At 41.1% G+C, this 21,911-nt stretch overlaps 3 protein-coding genes across 5 annotated transcripts; 1 reads left to right on the plus strand and 2 right to left on the minus strand.

Annotated features, from left to right (window-relative positions):
• Positions 1-1,482: 1,482 nt before the first annotated feature.
• On the minus strand, positions 1,483-9,326 carry sdhdb (succinate dehydrogenase complex, subunit D, integral membrane protein b). Its single transcript, XM_041940934.1, has 4 exons — positions 9,224-9,326; positions 7,997-8,107; positions 5,320-5,470; positions 1,483-3,229 (listed from the first exon to the last, which is right to left on the minus strand). The coding sequence occupies exons 1-4, from the start codon at positions 9,324-9,326 to the stop codon at positions 3,064-3,066; spliced, it is 531 nt and encodes a 176-aa protein (XP_041796868.1). The 3' UTR covers positions 1,483-3,063.
• A 560-nt stretch (positions 9,327-9,886) lies between these two features.
• Positions 9,887-11,569, plus strand: timm8b (translocase of inner mitochondrial membrane 8 homolog B (yeast)). Its single transcript, XM_041941186.1, has 2 exons — positions 9,887-10,085; positions 10,984-11,569. The coding sequence occupies exons 1-2, from the start codon at positions 9,984-9,986 to the stop codon at positions 11,149-11,151; spliced, it is 270 nt and encodes an 89-aa protein (XP_041797120.1). The 5' UTR covers positions 9,887-9,983; the 3' UTR covers positions 11,152-11,569.
• A 1,181-nt stretch (positions 11,570-12,750) lies between these two features.
• On the minus strand, positions 12,751-21,574 carry il4i1 (interleukin 4 induced 1). Of its 3 annotated transcripts, XM_041940344.1 has the most exons (9): positions 21,494-21,574; positions 21,191-21,254; positions 20,327-20,432; positions 19,694-19,908; positions 19,471-19,583; positions 16,804-17,005; positions 16,620-16,688; positions 16,368-16,504; positions 12,752-14,563 (listed from the first exon to the last, which is right to left on the minus strand). In XM_041940344.1, the coding sequence occupies exons 3-9, from the start codon at positions 20,355-20,357 to the stop codon at positions 13,795-13,797; spliced, it is 1,536 nt and encodes a 511-aa protein (XP_041796278.1). In that variant the 5' UTR covers positions 20,358-20,432; positions 21,191-21,254; positions 21,494-21,574; the 3' UTR covers positions 12,752-13,794. The 3 variants fall into 3 exon arrangements, with proteins under 3 accessions (XP_041796276.1, XP_041796278.1, XP_041796277.1); XM_041940342.1 differs by lacking the exons at positions 21,191-21,254; positions 21,494-21,574 and adding an exon at positions 20,689-20,796 and having other exon boundaries at positions 12,751-14,563; XM_041940343.1 differs by lacking the exon at positions 21,494-21,574 and having other exon boundaries at positions 21,191-21,281.
• Between the last annotated feature and the right edge of the window lie 337 nt (positions 21,575-21,911).

Raw genomic sequence — 21,911 nt, forward strand, 5'->3', positions numbered from 1 at the left:
TTTCAGAATTCAAATTACATTACATTACTCCGGCCTGACGTCACATTCTTCCAGCGGTCAAATGTTAATTTTAACAGCTGCATTAAAGCGTATTATTAGTAATAATTAGAATGATAATAATACTTTTAATTTGTAACTTGAAATTTTTATATTGTGGCTCCAGTTATTTCATGAGATCCTGAAACGCCCCCCTGAAACAGTACCAGTGAGCTCATATCCTTGCATATAAATCTTGCTATCTTATCGGTATTTAACGAGCTTCTGGAAACGGGCCTGCTGCGGCCGAGTGCGCTGATTAGTCGGCCCTTAGATGAGGTTGTACACTTGGCCCCGCTCGTCTGTGGTGCCTCGGGTGACGAGCAGGCAGGTGAGTCTGCAGATGTGGCTCTCAGATGCTTTGGTGTCACGACTGCCTGCTCAGGACAGCTTTGCTCACGAGTGTCCTCTGTAGCGGCTCAGTTTACTGATAGGACATGCAGTGGGTCATCCTGATAGCTGATAGCACCCTCTGCTGGATCACAAGGCAAACTACTTCTAACAGTCTGTTGTGCTTATTGACAGTGCATTAACTTGAACAGGTCATTATAGTCCAAATACTTTTTTTTCTCAGGTTTTGAATAAAAAGGGACAGCCCTGGTCTCTGCCTTTTGTTTCAGTCTGCTGCGTGAGAGTATCTCAATTTACAGAAAGCTTGCTGAAGGTTTCGTCAGAAATCTAGCTGCTATCACATCGCAAAAAATTGAAAATGTTCACAAGAGCACCTGAATGCTTATTATCAAGTAATTACAATGCAATGACTTATGGGATATTAAAAGCTGTAAGGGCTTTGTCTGAGGCTTTCCATTCTTTGGACTGTAGTCTGTCTACCGTGCAGACAACAGACAATTAAATCAGGGTTGCCACATGCTTTTCTGCAGGATCTTCCAGAAAGAATAAAGGGAAATGCACACAAGGCGGTGTTCTACCTGACGAAACTCCCAACATCGAAGTATCTGCTCGAGTCCTCTTTGTACCCGACTAAATTCCTGGGATTTGAGCCTGATGGGGACAACCACAGCCTGAGCAAACTGGTCCTGCATCAAAGAGAGAAAATGGAAGTGGTCGACTCCTGCGAGGTTGTCCTCATGTAATGAAGGATTTCAAAATGTCATAATAATAAATGTCATAGTTAATATGTCCATCCATACATCAGACAATACATTTTGTAAAATACCTAAATCAACCAGCAATCTGTGTGAGCTCACTTCTTAAAACTCATTTCATTTTTAGGAAATCCTGTTTCATTTCATCTTTTATTTTTATAGTTTTATATTATTATTGTTTAATTACATTTCAAAATATCTTTTTCTAATGTGTTTATATTTCATGTCTTTTCTTTCTTTCAAAACCATTTTCTGTAAACCTTTTATAGTCGTCTGTCATTATATACATTGTGTGTGTTGTATACATATATGTCAGGTAATAAAATGTCAAAATCTGAAAACATCTGTAAAGACAACTTTATTCTGTTGAGGCAGGAACAGTGCAGTTTTCTAGCCACATTTCATGTCGTGTGTTTAATGTGAAATGACATTACTTGAACAGATATTCAGAAACTTGTAAGCTCTCATCAACAGACTCAAAGCGATTTTCACAGTGATGAACTCAACCTGGCACGTTCACTCCAGCAGCACACAGAAAAATGCTGGTGTTAACAGCTGCATGCAAGGAGCTGCACGCGTGTATACCAATTATACGCTGTGACGAAATATTCCAAGATTACACGATGACGTCAACCAATCAGTCATGTTGAATCTTATACAGCCTTACAATGATTGAGGAACAGTGCCTGAAATTAAGTTTTGGCCTATTTGTCAAGAGGTTGTAAACTGAAGAAAAACTGAAAAAAAAAAATTAACAAAATAAATGCACATTTTTAATATTTTATTTTTGTGAATATTTTTTTTTTGAATTTGCAGTTTGCTCACGGACACAGTGGAATGAGTTTATGATTCACACATAAAGTACAACATGACTCTGCAGCAGAGGTATTCACGTCACTGTCACTGTCTTGTGTGGGAGTGATTTTTATCGGCAGAGGACGGCATCTTGCAGCTGTTCACTTCAGACCCTGCTGTGGATTTTGACACTGTTAAATGACAAGTTTGTACGCTGCTAGACTTCATTAGCCATTGTGCCGACGCACAGGTAGAGTATTGCTGGATGGCTTGAATTTGTGATGCACTTCAGATCTAGCCTCCTTTACCTTTCATGAACCTTGAATGGAGCAGCAGAGCAGATCTCTCCCTGGATTAAACACGCCTCCGCTGCTCTCTGCACAAACAGTCCTGCACACTTGACCGTTTCACAATGCAACCTCTGACTTTATGTTGCTTACAGCATTTGCTCCTGTCAGTCAAGACACAGGAGCGCACTGGAGCTGAGTGACACGACGAGGCCGTGGTAACAAAAGACACATGCAGTGGACCGTGTGAAGGATCTGTACGCAGGGATTTGTGTGGAGGCTGATGTTAACTCTCATACAAACACTGCTTCAATCTGTAGTGCTGCACTGTTATTCCTGATGGGTTTAAGAGCAAAAACGAAACATGTTTAAGAAATCTGCCACAAAAACGACCTGAACATGGAAAAAAATAAATAAGATGTCACACAGCAGTATCCTGTCAGACTTGAGTCCCCAGGAAACATAACAGGAACAAACTGGATCTTATTTGTAGAACTGATGGTGACATTTTAATAGCTGGACACGTTGCTTAGGATCAAAATCTATAGAGGAACGTATTTTAAATAAAGTCCACATTGAATCTCTCACATATTCAAAGAATATGGACGTCAGCTGCAAAATCATTATTGTAACTGAACCGAGCAAGAACTTAACACCGAGACGAGCCTGAATTGATTGACGTTAATTACAATTACACACTTGTGAATCACTGTAATATTGTCAAAATGATATATTTATAAGAATTTACACAGAACACCTTGACTTTTTACAATCAGCAAGGACAGGATTGCTCCCGTCCCAGTGTCTAGGTCCTCCTAAGATTTCCAGTCCAGTTCTATTCATTTGCTCCAGAGCAGGGCAATGGCTTTGCAGATGCCCACGTCGTTGTAGTTGAAGTAGCAAAGGCCGGCGAAAGTGACCGTGGACAGGAGGAAGAGACCTGCGTTGGCCATCTTGATCTTTGCGTCACCGTGAACGTAGTCTGTTAACACCTGCCCGATACCCCTACAAGACAGAAATACACGCAGACACAGACAAAGTGAGCGGTCAGTGAGGGGAGAAACAGTTTGTTTTCTGAATTTGAGTGAAGGGCTCAGTGTGCTTCAAATGAACAAGGTGGCGCTATGTATGAACAGCTGTTTGGAACGTTTGGAGGTTAACCTGGAGGTTAGTTTCCAACCTGCACGACTGTCTGGTCACCAACAAAACCTATGGCAGGAGCCGGCATTCTGCCACCTCTGATATCTTCATTCAAAAAGCTGAATGATTTATCGAGGCCACGTTCAGTGCTATAAAATCCTATTAGGCGCAGACTATGCTCACGCCTCAGCCCAGGGCGATGACAGGCCCGCATGACATCCGAGCATTTGCCTAACTGGTTTTGGTCAAAGAGCTCTGGATTGACCCTCTGAGACATGCATCTACCCAGAAAGCTTAACAAGACTTATCACTACTCATGACTGGGATTCCTGGTGTACAGCTGCCATGCTGCATCTGCGCTCTAATTGATGGGAGAACACGTCGCTGTGACGCTAAGCTAAAGCCACTTCCTCAAGTCTGCAAACGGAGCTGGAGCTGACCGGAGGGGAATTAATAGCTAATGACATCTAAGGCACATTGGCTGAATCCCCCCGCCCCCTCAACAAACCCCTGGGGCACAATGTTTGCCTCTGTCCCGCAAGGGTTGGCGAACAAACTCCATATTTGTTCTGGGTAGAGACACCCGGCGGCGAAGGAACTGACGGGAGCATTTCCCAGGATTAATGTGCCTGTGCGTCACTTAAATTTCCTGGTCATTTTGGAGGAAGTTGTTTGTTTCTATTAAGAGGCGTTTCTAATGTAGACCATATTCACACAGCGGCCACTTTCCTCTGATGTGTGGGAAGCTCGACTGCTTTTATCAAACAGATAATGTTCCAGGGTGCGAGCCGTAGGGCGTCGTTACCATTTCACCAATGAATCGTGAAAATCCAGATTGACATTTCAAGGTACAGCAACATATACACAACATAACACTAACATTCAACCACTCCCGAGCTCATATTACCGTTTGATAGTGTTACGTGATAATAGGAAAGGCGTGAATTAATTAGCGGTTATCTAATCTATTGAAGCCTGGAAGTAAAATGCAGTGGATGTAATCGAGCTGGAAATGTGACATTATGCAATGAGGCAGGCCACACACCACACTCACTGTTAAAGTGCTCTGAACACACTTTTGTGCTGGATGTAATTTGTATGAACGTTACACAGAAATGTGTTCCAGCGAGCATAATGAGCATCATTGAACATTTCTGAGGCTGGCCGTAGAGACAGTAAGACAGCTAACATCATCGCAGTCACATTGCTGGTTTGATTACATCCCGTGCATTTCTCGTCCAGGCTTGAATAAATGTGTCCTGATACTTCACACTGTACCATGTTACACTATCAAACAGTATGTTAGCTGTGCTAGCAAGTGGTTTAATGCTAATGCTAGCTGTTGTTTAATTGTGACTAAAGGGTTATCAAATAGTTTTACTTTGAAATATGGCACATTGTCCCACTGGATTTTCCCTACTCACTGTCTTTTCAGTTGCTGATCAATCAGGAAGCAGTGAAACGATAACGATTTGTCAGACTGCCGACGTTTCTAAGAAGAACACAGCGATTTGAGATTCCCACCGTGAGCCGGACGTAAGAGAGAAACGGCTGCTGTATGATCTGATCTGTTCAGTTTACCCTCACTGAGATAAGCAGAGTGAACAAGGTGATACTAGCTGAACCGACAGCTCTGTAACACAGCAACACACACCCAAAAACAAGAAAAAGTGAACATGATGGTAGGATTTGTGTACAAAAAGTACACAAATCCAAGTCTGACCCTCCTCTGGCCACAGACCAACTAGAGGAAAACCAGGTAAGCCGAGCAAACCGGAAGTGAAATTGTGGTTAGAAATGGAAGGTGTGGAGGTGGATCACTATGTTAAATGTAAAAGGACAGCATCATTAGAAAGACCTGATCTGTTTCAGAGCTGGTATTTAGGGATGAGTGTGAGACCTATGCATGTCTACAGCACATACAGTGTACCAACACAGACAGGATTCAGTCTTACCAGTGTCCGTGCAGGGTCAGGGCGGCAGCCAGGGAGTAGTCGACGACAGGACTGGGGTTAAAATAGGCGACGGGTCCCATGGCCAGCAGCAGGACGCTCAGGACTCGCTCTGCTGTCCAGTGCAGAGAGGCGGCTTTGGAGCCGGAGCCAGCTGCAGAGCGTCAACAACGACATACTATCAGCAGACTTATCGCCGTGGTAAAAGCAAAAACAGCTGGAGCCCCCAAAATCAATTCTAGTGTGCAGGGCGAGATGATGGCTCTCTGTTTCCACATTGGAAAACCGGGCCCCAGCATACGTAGTTACTGAGGCAAATCTAAAGTGCCAGCAGTCTGAACACAGATCATTTATTAACAGGTTTTATGTTGTTTGTGAAAAAGGACATAATCTGGTTTTACGGTGGGTTATGTGCTGTACTAATTTTCGACCGGCTGTTGACCGTGGCCTCATATTTAATGGGCAGATCAGGGTGTGGCATCGATCTTATCTAACACTCGACAAGGAAGAGAACAAACCTACTTCCCAAAATATCAAACTACTCAGTTAAAGTAAGTAAGATTACTAGATGTTAGACTCAGTGAGGCAATAACTTCATAAACTTGTTTATTCCTGGAAAACGATGTCTAATGGTGACGTAATTCTGCACATGCAGGTGTAGATGTAAATAGTTACACCATCATAAAAACCATTCAGTCCAAATAACCCTGATAATGTGATCAGTCAGGGTCATCTGGTGTGTTTATCAGGCAGGGATGCTCTTCAATTCAATTATGGGAACTGTAGGATCTAGATTTGGATTTGAATAACTGACTGCAAGTCAGGATTATCTCTGCAGCACTGACTCTGGACCATTCCTGTTTTAGTCTTTTTAACCCCCATGTCCTCTCTCACAAGTCCCCCAATTTATGGACATGTGATAGTAAATTCCTGGATTGCCTCTTTAACAAAACGTACCAAACTCCTCGATGCATCAGTGTTACATAAAGACCTTTGCCTTAATAAAATGCAGTCTAAAATGAGTTAGATCGGGGAATATCTGAACAATATTCTAAAGAAAGTTGAAAGAAAATGTGACACCATTTCTGATTCTGAGCTGATGCTCCCCACACATATTATAGAGGTTCAATAATTATGTGGAAAGCCCAGGCAGACACGATAACTGAGCTTCCATACCAATCCTCAAACCTTTGTCAGGTAATATAAACATGTTTCAGCCCTGCTCTCATTTAACAGAACTGATAAAGGAGAATGTTTCTTGGTGTAGATCAGCAAATATCTGACTGAAGAATATGCAGCCTCCTGTAAGAACATGATACTTGACACAGTTTGATAATTGATGCTCGGCACACATTTTGGTGAGTGCTCAAAGAGGACTGAGGTTTGGTAATATTGGTTTGGTGTTCTCAATTGATGCTGACTGCCAACATGACACCCAAAGGGTCTTTTTTAACAATATCAACATTATACTTTAGTATCTTTCTGAGTAACAACAAAACAAAAAACGTGTTTTTTCATTTCATACGACAATCCAGATGTATAAAGTCAATCAGGAGAAATCAAGTCTGAGAACAAGACTATGAATTTGACTAAGCTGAGCCAACCTCTTGTATTTGACAGACGCATCAGGTTTTCCAGAGTAAGCCTCCACCCTGATGTCACTCTGTAAATGACCCACTAACCTGACGAGTGGGTCACAGTGGGTGTGACCTGCTGCCACTACGCAGCCCTTACAGGAACCTGGTGTCAAAATACTGAGGTGCTAAATCTAGACTACAAACCACCAGCCATTCATCATCGAGGCCACCTGCTTACACGTGAAACCTGAAAAACTTCCAGTAAACTGAGAGGCGCGCACACACACACACACACACACACACACACACACACACACACACACACACACACACACACACACACACACACACACACACAACACGCCACAAAACAGTAACACAACCAAATGAATCAATGTAACAGCAAAGGCTCATCGAGAAAGGGAACCAAAATGAGCCGGTCAGACGTGAGTCAGACACCTTTAGCGGTTTATTGGTATTACTACTGGCACATTTCCTGCAGCTAGAGTATAGCTAGCTGGACTTTGACCATTTTAATAAATCACTATCACACACATGCACTACACTCGGCATTATGCTATGCTTATATTTGATTTAATGAGATCTCAACTACAACATTTTGCAGTGATAATGGAGTTCTGTCAAAGTTGGAAGTGAGTATTTCTGCCAGTCTTAACTTTACATACATTGTACTAGTTTAAATTATTGAAAGTTTGCATTAAATCAATTTTATTTTAATCAATTTTCAGAAAGTTAAATTGCTAAACCTCTTTGAGGGTCTTTATATATTTCTAATTCTTTTCTTTATCTGCTGACACCGCTGTTCAAACCGTTTAACACAGAACAAAAATACACAACATCACTAAACCATTAAATATTATAAAATAAATTTCACAAGGGTTGAGATTGATTCCTACAAAAATATCTTAACATTATCTGCACTATTTTTGAAGACCACCACTCAATGTGCAAAGGCAGCACTGCAGAGAATCTAAACAGGCTTTTACATTCAATGATTGCACATTTTTATTTATCTGGTTTTACATTTAAAAACGATATCCTGTCTGTGCAACTGCATGCTTCCACTTCCTCTGAGCACTGACCGTTCAGAGCCTGTGAGGCATGAATCCTTGCTGTCAGCATGTAGGGCTGCTCCTGGTACTTGTGTGGCACAACCAGCGGCCTGGCCAGCAAAGTGCCTTGGTAGAACAGAGCTGGGGAGGAGGAGGCACAATTTATGAAATTCAAGCACAGCTTACCTGGAGTGAACTACAAACCACAAAATAAACTATAATAGGTTGTTAGAAAGTATGTGATTTTAGCACGTCTCAACAAACAACAAATCATGTCAACATAAGTTTACCTTAAAAGAACTATGATGTTAGATTAAAAACTTAGAAAAATGTGTTCTACAATTCCTCACAGTTGCCCCATGTACAACGTAAACAACTGTCTTTTTACTGTCTCTAAAACCATTTATTTACCCCAGCAATACAAGGAAGTCAGCAGCATTACATCAGATTTATGTGGCACAGGGTCAAAACTAGATGAAACTAGAAACAGATACTTATAGGTAGGATACAGAAGATCTGATATTTTCATTTGGACAGGATGGCAATCTTTTTTGGTTCATTAAAAGTGGTATGGTTGGGAATGTAAACACTGCCATAAACATGGGTAAAAAACGGGAAAAAAACTGGTTCAGTGAATCTGGTTTCCACACAGCCAATTTGACCGCTGGAATCCGTCGACCCAAACAGTCAAAGGAGGGCGGTGGCGAGCAGTCTTGGCCTAACATGAACTTTTGCGGAGAGAGCTATTACGCCCTTTGATCTGTGTTTTATATGCCGCATGGAAGACGGAGTGTTGTCATCTCGGGAAATATCTACAGTGAAGTTTAAACTCGTACGCATTTCCGTAAATATGCATGTTAACGTATAATTCAAAATTTTCTGAATGGTGTTTGGCGTACGGCTCTGCCTCTTTCGTGCGAACAGTAACGTCACGGTCAGACAATGTGATGCCATCATGGAGTAAAAAAAATCAGCACCCCATTAGTGCGGATCACCGTTAAATATTCTGAGCGGCGTTTACAAGCTACTAACGTGAACTAGTAATGGTGCCAAGTTGTAATTAGCCTAAAGGTTTACTTAACTCATGTCGTGAACTTGAAAGTAACGTTAGCAGTCTCTGTCAGCTGTGATTTGTCTGTATACCGCTAACATCAGACCTCCCTGTTGTCAAAACGTCCTGGTCTCAAACTGCTAATCTAATGCAAGCATATGTATTCAAAAGAAACACAAACACTGAGTACAGACAGCAGTACTTACGTTTGACTCCTCTGCGACACACAGAACTCAACCTGACGATAGCCGCCATGATGATCAACCAACCAAGGTCACCAGAGTTACCCGGATGTAGTTGTTGAGTCATCAGAAGGACAAAGATGTCGGATGTTAGACAAGATCAGCAAACCCTTTTCCCTCAGAATGTTACGTGTGATATTATTTCAGATTGATATTAAATATAAATCCAACGTAGCTGTGTTGACACTTTGTCTTATTATTTATTACTTAATGTTATTTTCATTTCCACAACTACTTTTGTAAAATATAAACTTCAACAAAACAGGTATGAAAGGGACACAGAAAGTAATCAACAACATAACTTGTGTATGAAACGTGTGTACACAAACACACCAAGCAGAACAAGACGATCAATAAAAAAAATAAAAACCTGATGAAATATTGAAATAATTATGAATGAAATATTATTTCTAAATCTAAATGATATGTTGATACGTTTTATACAGAATTTAGCTTGCTTGTGTGTCCATATTTCTTTGAGTCTGCTCCTGTGAAACATGGAATATCTTTGTAAACGTCACTCCTAACGTCACATTTTACTCGCAGATTTACAAATGAGAGACGCGCGAGCCGCCGCTGTGTGAAAGGTATCGCGTGATTTGTACATCACCAGTGTTTCACACGCTGTAGCGCTCACTCGTGGTGAAGCCGAAGGTCACCTCGCCTCTTCTAAGCAGACTGTCAGCGGGAATACAGACGTGTTCTGTTGCTGTTATTCAACGCAATGGACAGTTTTGATCATTTGAGCGCGTCAGAGAAAGCAGAGGCGACGGAGCTTCAGCGTATGATCGCTATAGAGCAACAGAAGGCGCAGTTCCAGGCCCAGGTTTGTATGCTAACCATGCTAACGCCAGTCCACCCCTTTAGCATCGATTTGTGACAGTGAGCACCCGCCGCATGCAGGGACACGAGCCCTGTTGGTGAGACTAAACATTAAATTTACCTGTAGGATTACAGAATAGTTTACAGTTTACTTCCTCCTCTATATGTGAAAACTAATTTCCTGCTATTTTAAAGTAGTTCACTAACACATGGCAGGAACCTTTTTTATTCCTTTGATTTTTACAGTAATATCTAATAGGGTATTACACTGCATTGCGATTTCTTTTTCAATGTCTTATTTTGTTGTATGTAATGGCAGATGTTAGGGATTAATAACAGTTTAACCATAATCACATAAATAGAAATCTATGCATTGTTGTATTGTATTGTTGTAAGTCCAGATACTGTGGCCAATACTTAGAAAATTGATTTTTTTTTCTATCAAAGTAAAGTTGGATGGGCAGCAGCGGTGGTTCATTTTCTCCCCTCCTGTCATCCTTTCTTCTCCTCCGTGTTACACTAATAAGTGTCCCATCAACAACTGATGGGAACGTTAATGCATCCTAACGTTACTCAAAGCTAGTGAGTGGAATATGCTCAGAATGTGCAGGCTGTTTGCCAGCTAAAGCACGGACTGTGCAGGGTGCTAACTAGCTAACATCCTGACAGGAATTTAAAATAACAGTGCGAGATGATAACCAGATGACAGACGAATCAGCCCATAATTAGAAAAAAATGCAATACAAAATGCCAATTCTGATACAATTCTTTGATAACGTGATTAAGGAACGCTTGGCTGATATAGCTACAGGATATTTTTTGTTTTTGTGTCTCCTGTTCAAAAGTTCATCATCGTGACTGATTAATATCAGCTGTTAATCATCTTTTTCTATTTATTCCAGGTGCATACCTTCACTGACGTCTGCTGGGACAAGTGTGTGGACAGTCCGGGCTCCAAGTTGGACTACAGGACAGAGACGTGTCTTCAGAGCTGTGTTGAGCGTTTCATCGACACCACCCTTACCATCACCAACCGCTTCACGCAGATGGTGCAGAAGGGTGCTCATTAATTATGGACTATAGATGCTAACGGGACTGTGTAATGACACAAATAAAATGTATTCCTAACATTTTGTCGGAGGAGGACACGTTATTTAAATGATGGTGTTTCAGGCGAATCTTTGCATGGTTGTAGCTGCAAATGGCAGCGAGATGTACCTGCGTGAAACGAGAAGTCATGTAATGTGACATTAGTGAGTGACACAGTACACTCATGTTCACCATCGCGTCTGTGATTCTTCAAGTACTAAACAACATGGAGATGAAGCAGCTGCAGTTTGCTCTGAACAGAACACAGCTCACCACTGCTGGAGTTTGTCACTTTCTGTGTCATAGCAGTGGAAAACATGGAAGGATATGAAGGTGCACTGATTAGAATTAAAAAAAAAAAAAAAAGACAACCATAACAACAGATTGTAGTCATATAAATGTCTAAGTAATGAACGCACAGGCGTTACTCAATCTTATTATTACTCTTCCTCTGAATGTGGCGGCCTAATATCTGATATGAAATGCTGAACTAAATGTATCCTGATTGAATTAAAACTATAAAATAAATGTACACTAATACAGAAGAACAAATAATGCTTACTATTAAACACAAAAACCCACAAAAACCCACGTAAACTCTGGGCTCCCACTTGGTTTTTATGAGTTGTTAGCAGTTCCACCAAAGAGACATTTCCCCTTTAAGCTTTCATTCAAATCACTGTTTGAAGCCCGAAATGCCCAAAAGATAAAGATAATATAAAAAGATTTTTCTGCACAATGACTACTTTCACTTTTAATACTTTAAGTATAATTTGCTGATCTGTACTTTTACTCAGAATGGATTTTTTTTATGACTGCATTAGTACTTTTATTTAAGAAAGGGATCTGATTCTTATTTCCAGATTCTCCATCTCTTTGAAGAATCTGGAAATATGTTCCAGTTATCTTCTTTATAAGAAGATTTCAGGCTCTTTATAACCAGTTGCCAGCTTGTACTATTAGACACATGATTTATACTGCTTTGTGGTGTAGGATTTTTTGTTGTAAAAGTACTCAGTTTCAAGTAAAAATCCAGCATTAAAAATCCTACTTGAATACATGTACAGAAGTATGATGAGCCAACTTTACTTAGAGAATCAAAAGTGAAAGTCATCATTGTGCAGAAAAATGGCCCCAGTGACTGATATATTACTGTATTTTAGATGACTAGATAGATCATTGTGATGCATCAATACAGATGTAACATTTTACTTTTGGGCCTGATTGAGGTGGAGTTAGTGTTAACTACTTAAGCCTGGAGGTCAGGCCCCTCCTAAGGGTCACAAGATAAATTTGAGGGGTTGTGTGCAAGGAAAGCGGAGAAGAAAGTTCTACTACACAAATTTGTATAATCTTTGTTAGATTTTTCTCTTTCGCTTTGATTTTTCTATTGATGTTTTGTGAAATATTGGATAATTTGACCTCAGTTATACAACAGTTGAAACCATTAGAGACGTTTATGTCGGTGAGCCACAGTAATTCAGTATTAATTCATCATTAATTCATGCTTTAAATGGCTAAACATTACTTAACTGTAAGTTTTATGCCATTAATATAAAGGTTTGTGGTTGAACTACCAACTACATCACAGACAGGTGACACAGGACCTTTTCATTCTGCCTTCCAGAACATGTTTGCCCCATGCATTTTACACAGCATGTACAAACTAGCTCAGCTGAAACTGAAAGTGTTCTATCATCTGAAAATATGTGAGAAGATAACCCGCATGTGTACGCATTTTCACTTTCGGGAACACAACATGTTTAAGTCCCAAACAACTGACGGTTCAAAGCACTAGCTCTAAGCAAATATGTCACTTTCGACTTATTCGACCTAAAACTAGATGAAGTAACTGGAATATAAAGTAGGTGAAATGAAATTAAGAATACAGGAATGAAAGACACGACTAGACGAGTGCTGGTTTAGAAAGAGTTCCTGTCCCATCAGGAACGCCATTCATCGTTTTGCCAATATTTTGTTATGCTGCTCACATACATTGTCTTAAAGGTATTCAGTGTAGGGGTGAATTGATTAGACGATGGACAAATATTACAACTATTTTAATAACTAGTTAATCGCAATTGCTGTTTTTCCTTATCTTACATGTTAGTATACCATATTTTGTGGTTTTGGACTGTTGGTTGGAAAACAAAATGAGCAATTTGCAAATATTGTGGAAAATTGTGACATTTTACCCAACCTCTGACTTTTTACAAGAAAATAACCAGCAGATTAAGCAGTGCTGAAAATACTTAGTTAACTTGCAGTCTTACTACAGAAAATCAAGGAAAATCCTCTGGAACATGGCATACACCACATAACTACAAACCCTGCAAATCATTATCACAATTAAATAATCACTCTACTTGTATTTATGGTAATCAGTGTGGAATCTGATCACAATGTCAGTTTATGTGCTGCCAATAGACAGGCCTTGTACTGCTGATCAGTCGATATGTACATATCAATTAATATGTACATGACATAAAAATATACATCATATCAGAGGGGGTTAGTGCTGACAGGCCAGTATTCACAGGATACACCAGTAAACCAATACATCAGACAAACCCTACAGACTGAATATGAAGGAACATGTGTAAAAGAATATTAGCCAGACTGAACTAAACTGTTGGACTATTGATATTTTTCGCTGCTCTGAGCGCAGACTTCATTGCAGTTTCAATCCACCCATGTGGTGTAGCTGTGTGCTCCCCTGCGAAGTGCACCCGTCCCTCACTCTGGAACAGTTCTCGGGCGTAGTGCCCCTGCTGGTAGGGTGTGAACAGGGCGAAAGCTCCCAGACTGTAAGGATCTAAGCCCCATTTCTTCACCATCCCCCCCGTACACAGAGGCCTGATGTCCTCCCCGTGGATCTTCACCAAGTCCTCCAGGACCACGGCCATCAGCTCGTCCTCGCTCATCCCTTGAAAGAGGGTGGAATCGTCGGAGCAGGTGTAAGACGCCAGGAGGGCCCCCGCGGCTGTGCCGGGGAAGCTGTGGCTGGGGTAGTAGATGAAGCGAGAGGGTCGGTCTGTGACGCTCTTCCCTCCTCTGATACCCTCTTGCTCCCAGAACCGCTCTCTGAAGCTGAGAACCACCTTGGTGGAGCTAGCGTAATGAACTGAGCGCAGGGCCTCCATCTTGTCACCGGAGAGAGGGGGCTGGAAGTCAATGAAAAGGGTGGCCTTCGCTGTGGCCGTAACCAGGGCGTAGTCCACTGTTAGGCTATTCAGAGAACCTGAGTTACGCCAGTCCTGGTATGTTACCGTCACACTGCTGCCGCCTGTTTGGTTGATCAGCCTGACTTTGGAGTTGAGGAGGATGGTTGAATTTATCACCTGGTAGAAGGCCCGCGGGAGGTGGTCAAAGCCATCTGTCACTTCAAAGTACCTGGAAGAAAACCCCATCAAAAACCTCTCAGTCACAACACATTGAAGCTGCACCAATCAGTATTTCTACATCAACGATGGGTCAAATGACTCAGTGCAACGTAATGACCACCTCAGAGAGAACTGCCACCCGAACCTGCAGGTCCCCTCTGCTCTGCCGAGAGTTTTAGCATCTTTAAGCTAATTGTTTTAGTTTTATTCCAGCCACAACATGCTGCTGTTTCCTGTAAAAAAAAACCCTCTCTTTCATCAGCTGTGCGCTAACTGCCCGTCACCAAGCAGCAGACAGACAAAGTTAGTGGCTAGTCTGTGAACACAGTGGAGCATTTAGCAAGTAAACAGACAGATCATTGTCTTAGGAAGTGGTGGAGAGTCAAACAGAGCTAAAAGGAGAGTGAAACTCAAAAAATTAGTAAGGGGGGCCAGAGACTTCAAATGAATACAAATGTTGCTGGTAATCACAATTACTGCAGCTTTAAGTAGAAGTAGCAATACCATAATGTAAAAATGCATTGTTACAAGTAAAAGTCCTGCATACATCACTGAAGAAACAAGAATTGTCAGAAAGTACTGAAAATTTTTTTTTTTGTTTTTGTCATTCTGTAACTGCTGAATGTGTATGTTAGCAACTGTTTGCTAACAAGTTCGCCATTTCAGAGGCGGTTCAGTCACACTTAGAGGTCCAGTGTGTGGGATTTAAGAGATGGAATATAATGAGATAAGATAAAATAATAATAATATGAATTCATTGTGTTCTTGTCACCTTAGAATGAGCTCTTCATATCCACAGAAGGAGTGGGTCCTCTACCATGTTGCACTGCCATGTTTCTACAGTAGCCCAGATGGTTGCAAGTTGCAGCCTCACTATTAGATACCAGTAAATCCTTCACACAGGTCCTTTAACAGTCATTTTCTATATCTGTGTCACATGACTGTCGCCACTGCCCCACCCCTTTAGGAGACTAGCAGCAGGTCCTGAGCCTATTCACTCCAATGGGAGAAGAGAACGTGAACACAGACTATGACTGATTCCTACGCCCCATAGTTGCTGAAGTAAATTGGACCCATTTTTCACTAGCCACATATCTTCCAAACATACTGACATGTACTGAAAATGCCCAGTGGACATGGGGGAAAGGTAGCCCACTTAGGGGACAGAAAGGGTGCAAGAATGCATTTCATACCATTGGCGCAGCTTGTAATGCATCATCTTCTGTTATAGAGCATCTTTGGCCAATTAATGGGCTTCTACTGCCCCCAAGTGGCCAAAACATATCTTATTGCAAGTTCAATGCTCGCCAATTAGCCCTCTCATGTGTTGATATTATTTTATTCTTTTAAATTACAGCAACTTTTTCCATCTTATTGTCCACTCTGTTCTTAAAATGGATGAAATAAAGTCAGCTGTACAGTTTTAGTATACTGTAAGTTGTAAAATGTAAGTTTAAAGTAAATTCTAGTTTCTAATTTCTAAGGTTATTTATTTAGGGTTTTTTGCAACCTTACACTGTTAGCAAAATGATTTCGTCTGATACTTGCTTGTTATATTAAAAAAGAATTGCATATGCATAAGAGAAATACATAACATCCTGTGTGGATAAGGATAAGCCATCCTTGAGGGCAACCTTAACCAAAAAAACGAAGAAAAAAAGAACATGTTTTCTGGCTCCACAGAGTTTGAACTCAACCACTGAGATTATTGCGACCTCCAGAAATGCTCTGAGAAGCGGTGGTAAGCCACAGTTAGGTCTGCAGGCTGCATGTTGCCAGGCACACAATACAATGGTCAAATGAACATTTCTTACTCAGTGTTGTCATTGATGTCTGACTGTATGTACAGCATCTCTATCAGTGACGTGTAGAAGAGGCTGTTTTCATTCAGGATGTCTCCGACCATCCTCAAGGCACCGCGACTCAAGTTGCCCTCCTTCACCAGATATTCCTATCAGCAATCAAATGTATACTGTTATTTATACACTGACTTATTTCTCCTTCACATCCAAACTATGACCTGTGTGACATCTGTGAAGACAATGGCAACATAAATAAATCCTCACCTTCACTGTGTAGGAATCATATTTGTCCAACGTGGCACGGCAGCCAATTTTCTTAAGGTCATCCCTCACCTGTGCACAGATTACAATAGAAAAAAAACACACACATATATATTCTTGTGCAGTAAAAATGCTAACGTATACAGAAGTAGTAATCATACTATCAATGTGTGGAAAGTGTACAAACCTTCCAGAGTGCTTCGCTGAAGAGCCGAGCAGCTGACTTCCCCCTCTCTCTTTCATTCAAGCTGTAGTTGAGCACACCGGGATTGTTCTCCACAGCATAGGTTCTCTGTAGAACTCCATTTACCAAATAGTAGGTGTTGATGTCATCTTGGATGAAGTGGTTTAAGGAAACTTGCAATTTGGAGGCAAAGGACAGCAGAATCCTGTAGAACAGATATTGCATATTAAATATCTATTGTATGTAAGAGAGCTTTTAACATTGTTCTTCTTATGTAACACCAGTGATGGATGTTGTATTTAAATCATTGAGTTAAAGTTACATTATTTGAGATTTTCCCACTTTGGGGCAATGGAATAACTCAGCATTGACATGCTATCACCTTATAAAAGGTGATATGGGGAATGTGCTGGCAAATACTTTCCTAATTCCACATGAAGTCACGTTTCCAGCCACCTGACAAATGTAAATCAACTATTCACTATTTTAGCTCTGTTTTGGTCTCTACCAACCCCTCTGCTTCTTAAGCTGCATAATATCCTCTATGTTTTTGCTAAACCGGCTAAAAGTGTGCTGTTTTGGTGCTGGGCATGTAGTGTACAGTTGGTTTATATGGCTGAAAAGAGCACTCGCAGGAGCCACGAGACTGAAACAAGACGATCAGAAAGCCACTAAAACCCTGAGCGGAGCCGAAAGACACTTGAACTGCAGAGTTTGGTGATCATGTTCTTCAGGAAAAGCTCACAGCTGCCCTGTTATTAAGATGTACTTCAAGGTTCAAGGTTCAAGGAGTCTTTATTGTCCCTGTGGGGCAAATTGCTCTACAGCCAGCAGTAACAAAAACAGGCAACAATCACAAAAAAAACAACAACATATTGCACAGAGAAAATAATAGATGGGACAGTACATTAGTCAGTCACTTGTTCAGAAGACCTATGGCAGCAGGGACAAAAGAGTATTTAAGTCTGTTGGTCCTGCATCTTGGCAGGATGAACCTGCGGCCTGACGGGAGCAGCACAAACTCACCAACCAAAGGGTGACACTCGTCAGTGAGAATCGAGCGGGCCTTATTCAGGGTCCTGAGCTTGTACATGTCAGCGAGATCATTGAGGTGAATGCCTGCAATTTTGCTGCACACTCTCACTATTCCCTGCAGTCTGTTTTTGTTCTTGAGGGAAAGTAAGCCGTGCCAGCAAATAAAAGAAAATGTCAGAACAGACTCAATAAAACAAGAATAAAACATTCTCATAAAAGTGCAGTCAACATTAAAACTCCGCAATTTCCTCAGGAAGTACATACGTTGATGTGCCTTCCTGCAAACAGCATCAACATGGAGATCAAAAGACAGCTTGTCATCAATGTTAGTACCAAGGTATTTGTAATTATGGACCAGCTCAATGGTTTGATCCTCGATGACAAGAGGAGGAGAGGCTGACAGATGTTTGCGGAAGTCTATCAGCATTTCCTTAGTCTTTGACACATTAATACACATAAAAGATGAGGAACACCAGTCTGTGAATTCCTTCACTACAGGGCCATGGTCAGGGTCGTCACTGCTCAGTAAGGACACGATTACTGAGTCATCTGCGAATTTCAAGATGTGACGCCCCACATGTTGGCTACGGCACTCGTTCGTGTACAAAACAAACAGTAATGGTGAAAGGACGCAGCCCTGAGGTGATCCAGTGGAGGAGACGAGAGTGTCTGAAAAAACACCATTTACCCTCACACGTTGTGGTCTTTCTGTTAAAAAGTCCATTAGCCAGGCTATTAGACCAGGATCAATGCTGTGGAAGTCCCTCAGTCTCTCTGCTAAAATGTGTGGCTGTATGCAGTTAAAAGCTGATGAAAAGTCAATAAATAAAAGACGAGCAAAAATCTTGGCTCCCTCAAGATGAGTCAAGACAAGATTTAAAAGGGTGGCTAATGCATCCTCAACACCTCTGCCTGACCTATAAGCGAACTGCAGTGGGTCCAGGTTATCTTGAACACAGGTCAGAAGTGCTTCCTTGACAATCTTCTCAAAAGATTTCATGACTAGGGAAGTTAATGCCACGGGTCTAAAATCATTTAGTGATTTGGGGGATGCAGATTTGGGAACTGGGACAATAATGGAGTCTTTCCAAAGTGAGGGGACCTTATGAAGCTGGAGGGACATTGAAAAAATAAAAGTAAATATGTCTGACAGCTGGTCAGCACAGTTCTTAAGAACACGCCCTCCAATGCCATCCGGGCCAGGGCTTTTCCTTTCCTTGACTCCCTGGAAAAGTTTTACACACTTTGCCCCTGTCGACAACAATATTCTGAGAGGAGACAACATTTTTAAAAACCAACAGTTCCTCATTAAAATTACAGTTGTTAAAACGGTTATCAAAAGTAAAATTTGCATATGTTTTTTCAGGTTCATTGCAACATTTTTACCACTTTCTTATAACTCATGATCGTGTTGAACTAAGTCACTAATTCTTTGTATGTCAGCAGTAACTGAGCAGAATCCTTATTAGCCCTGATAGCTACAGGACTATCAGAAAACACTGGGTCACCAGAAATTGTTGCTAAATTGAGTAGTTGAAAGGAAGTGCCTTTGACATTATCAGTCCACTCACGTCCCTGTCGTGTTATGGCTCAGAAGACAGTTAAAAGAGACAGACAAGTCATTACTGTACTCACTTGTGAAAGCTGGGGATCCTCATGGCGCCAACTTCTGCATACCAGCCTTCTCTTCTGTTCCTGAAGGTCTCTATACGTCCTCCAATACGGTCACTGGCTTCTATTATGGTCACCTTGTTGTCCATGAGGACACATGATCATCATTTTAAACACACTTCAGTGTGTACAGCATGTGTATCAAGTAACTTCTCAGGCATTACTTTCTCACTATAAATAATTTTACCTTATGTCCAGCATCTTCTAAAAACTTTGCAGCGGTCAGTCCAGCGATGCCGCCGCCGATGATTGCTACATGTTGGGGTGTCTTAGTGGCAGGAAGACCTTTATCCACAATGTCGAGAAGCTCGCTGTAGTCAGTGTCTTGGAGGCACTCATAAAGAGGGTCCCCAAATATCCCACTCACAGCAACCACCACAACCCCAACGAGGACCAGAGGAACTGACGGGGGGAGAAATGTTGATTCAAGTCTTGAATTCAAAGCATCATGAGGCAAATGTAGAAGAGGAGGACCATTTTCAAACCTTAACAGTAAGACCTTCACAGCTAAACCCGAACCTCCCAACCCCTCCCAGCGATCACTTAGCAACCACCAACTTCCAGTTTCCATTCTTTGCTGCTGAGCTTACAAACAAAACCACATCGCATCTGTAAGCAGAACTGAGGGTTTATGACACATCACATAAAAATGTTGTTTTTTTCACAATAATCATCAGTTCCTCCCAAGAAATGATGTCGATTTTATTATGGCTGGATTCAATTACATGTCAAAGATTAATGTCATAATTCCTTAAATCACAAAAGTAGCATCAGACTTTAAATAAACATAATATGTAATAGTGGTTAATTTTATACTTACAGAATTTGCACAGGGCCATGTGAGGGATCATCTTGAGGATGGAACTCCACAGTCTGGACTTCTTCCTTCTGCTGCTGATACTGACACTATGAGAGGAAAAGGAAACCTACCAAAGACAAGTGTGTTAGACATTTAGTGGGAGGTGCTGAGGCAGCATCATGAACACAAAGATGTTTAATATTTCACTAAACTAAATGTGGACCTCTAAAAACTACATTAAAATGCATAATGTAGAAATAACGTAAAAATGCATTCAATTTGGCACACACAATTCATTATTGCAAGTAATCAATGCAGAAGTAAATGATCTAAAATTAGTAGAGAAATAGAGGCAGCTGAGACTCGGCTATCATTCCACTCACCTTTAACAAAGGCAATGTCTCGTAAGTTGTTGTAAGCCTATTCATGGCTGAGGAGAAATGACAGAGTTCCTGACAAAGCTAAACTTTCACGGCTGTCTCTCCATACGAAAAGCAGCCTGGAAAACCTGGAAGCGTGGTATGTGTGAAATTGCACACAACGTAATTTTAATGAGGGTCCGTGTGGCTCCTCAGGTCTTCCAGAAATATTTTCCCACACCGGCTCGAGAGTCAACCACACTGAACAAATCAGATTAGTGAGGTTATACTAGTCATCAGCATACCTCATTTCCTCCATCTTCACTCATTTCAATATCTGACCTGAAAGTCCTCATTCAGAGCTATCCAAAAACGCCGAAGTCAAACCTTCAACTGCATTCAGACTTAAAGCTGCATTGCACTACAGTCCATCAAACATGTTTAACAAAACACAATACATTCCAAACTTTTATTTTTCTACAAATATCATTTCATTTGTATTTGAAAAATAGCTTTACGTACTTACCTGTAAAAACGTGTGGTCTTTATTGCCAAACTAAAGCAGTCCTGATGCCTCCAACTTTTCCTGTCTTCAACAGACAACAACAGATAGACAGATTTTTATCCGCAGTAAATGAAAGTAAAAGAAAAAAAAGACGTTTCACTTTCCTGCTGGCTGTGTTATAATTGTTTGAAATGTAGAACTACTGGAAACTGGAAGTGATGAAAAAGTACTGAGGAAATATTTTAAACTAAACAAAAACAAAAGGAATAGAAAAAGCAGAACTTAACCTTTCCTCAGGAAAACACACACAGGAGCAGGAAGTACCTGTATTTCCAATTTTCAAGATTTCCAGTGGACTACTGTCTTGAATCAAAGCTTGATTTGGACCTGAGCAGACTTGTGGCTGCTTCAGTCGAAGCCTCAAAGACAGAGACGCTCACCTGACGCACTTATCAGGTTAGAAACTACATCACAGGTTACAAAACTATTCAGCAGTATATAGATGATGCCAAGCTGAACGCAGCATTGCTTGAGGTCAAGGGGCAGGTTTTATTTCACATTTTTGTCAGCATGTGGAAAAACTCAGAGTTCACTGAACTAATGAGGCTTTGGGATTTAAGTCAACCATGTTAATGTATAATGTGTAAGGTAAGGCTCTCACAACGCCCTGAGAAATCAGACAGAGGTCTTAGCTGTAAAGTCAGTCGGTGGGGTTGGCTGAATGGAAAATAGTTTGGGAATA

This window comes from Chelmon rostratus, chromosome 7, assembly GCF_017976325.1.
Source record: "Chelmon rostratus isolate fCheRos1 chromosome 7, fCheRos1.pri, whole genome shotgun sequence".
Classification (NCBI taxonomy): Eukaryota; Metazoa; Chordata; class Actinopteri; order Chaetodontiformes; family Chaetodontidae; genus Chelmon; species Chelmon rostratus.

Excerpts from the sequence above, each read along its gene's own strand:
- sdhdb (XM_041940934.1), bottom strand. The coding sequence starts at position 9,326 with ATGACTCAACAACTACATCCGGGTAACTCTGGTGACCTTGGTTGGTTG. Across the intron at positions 5,471-7,996 it reads TGCCTCACAGGCTCTGAACG|CTGGCTCCGGCTCCAAAGCC; the intron begins GTCAGTGCTCAG and ends GACGCTCTGCAG. Across the intron at positions 3,230-5,319 it reads CTGACCCTGCACGGACACTG|GGGTATCGGGCAGGTGTTAA; the intron begins GTAAGACTGAAT and ends TCTGTCTTGTAG.
- timm8b (XM_041941186.1), top strand. The coding sequence starts at position 9,984 with ATGGACAGTTTTGATCATTTGAGCGCGTCAGAGAAAGCAGAGGCGACG. Across the intron at positions 10,086-10,983 it reads AGGCGCAGTTCCAGGCCCAG|GTGCATACCTTCACTGACGT; the intron begins GTTTGTATGCTA and ends TATTTATTCCAG.
- il4i1 (XM_041940342.1), bottom strand. The coding sequence starts at position 20,733 with ATGAATAGGCTTACAACAACTTACGAGACATTGCCTTTGTTAAAG. Across the intron at positions 20,433-20,688 it reads AGACATTGCCTTTGTTAAAG|GTTTCCTTTTCCTCTCATAG; the intron begins GTGAGTGGAATG and ends TGTCTTTGGTAG. Across the intron at positions 16,505-16,619 it reads ATGATTCCTACACAGTGAAG|GAATATCTGGTGAAGGAGGG; the intron begins GTGAGGATTTAT and ends GATTGCTGATAG.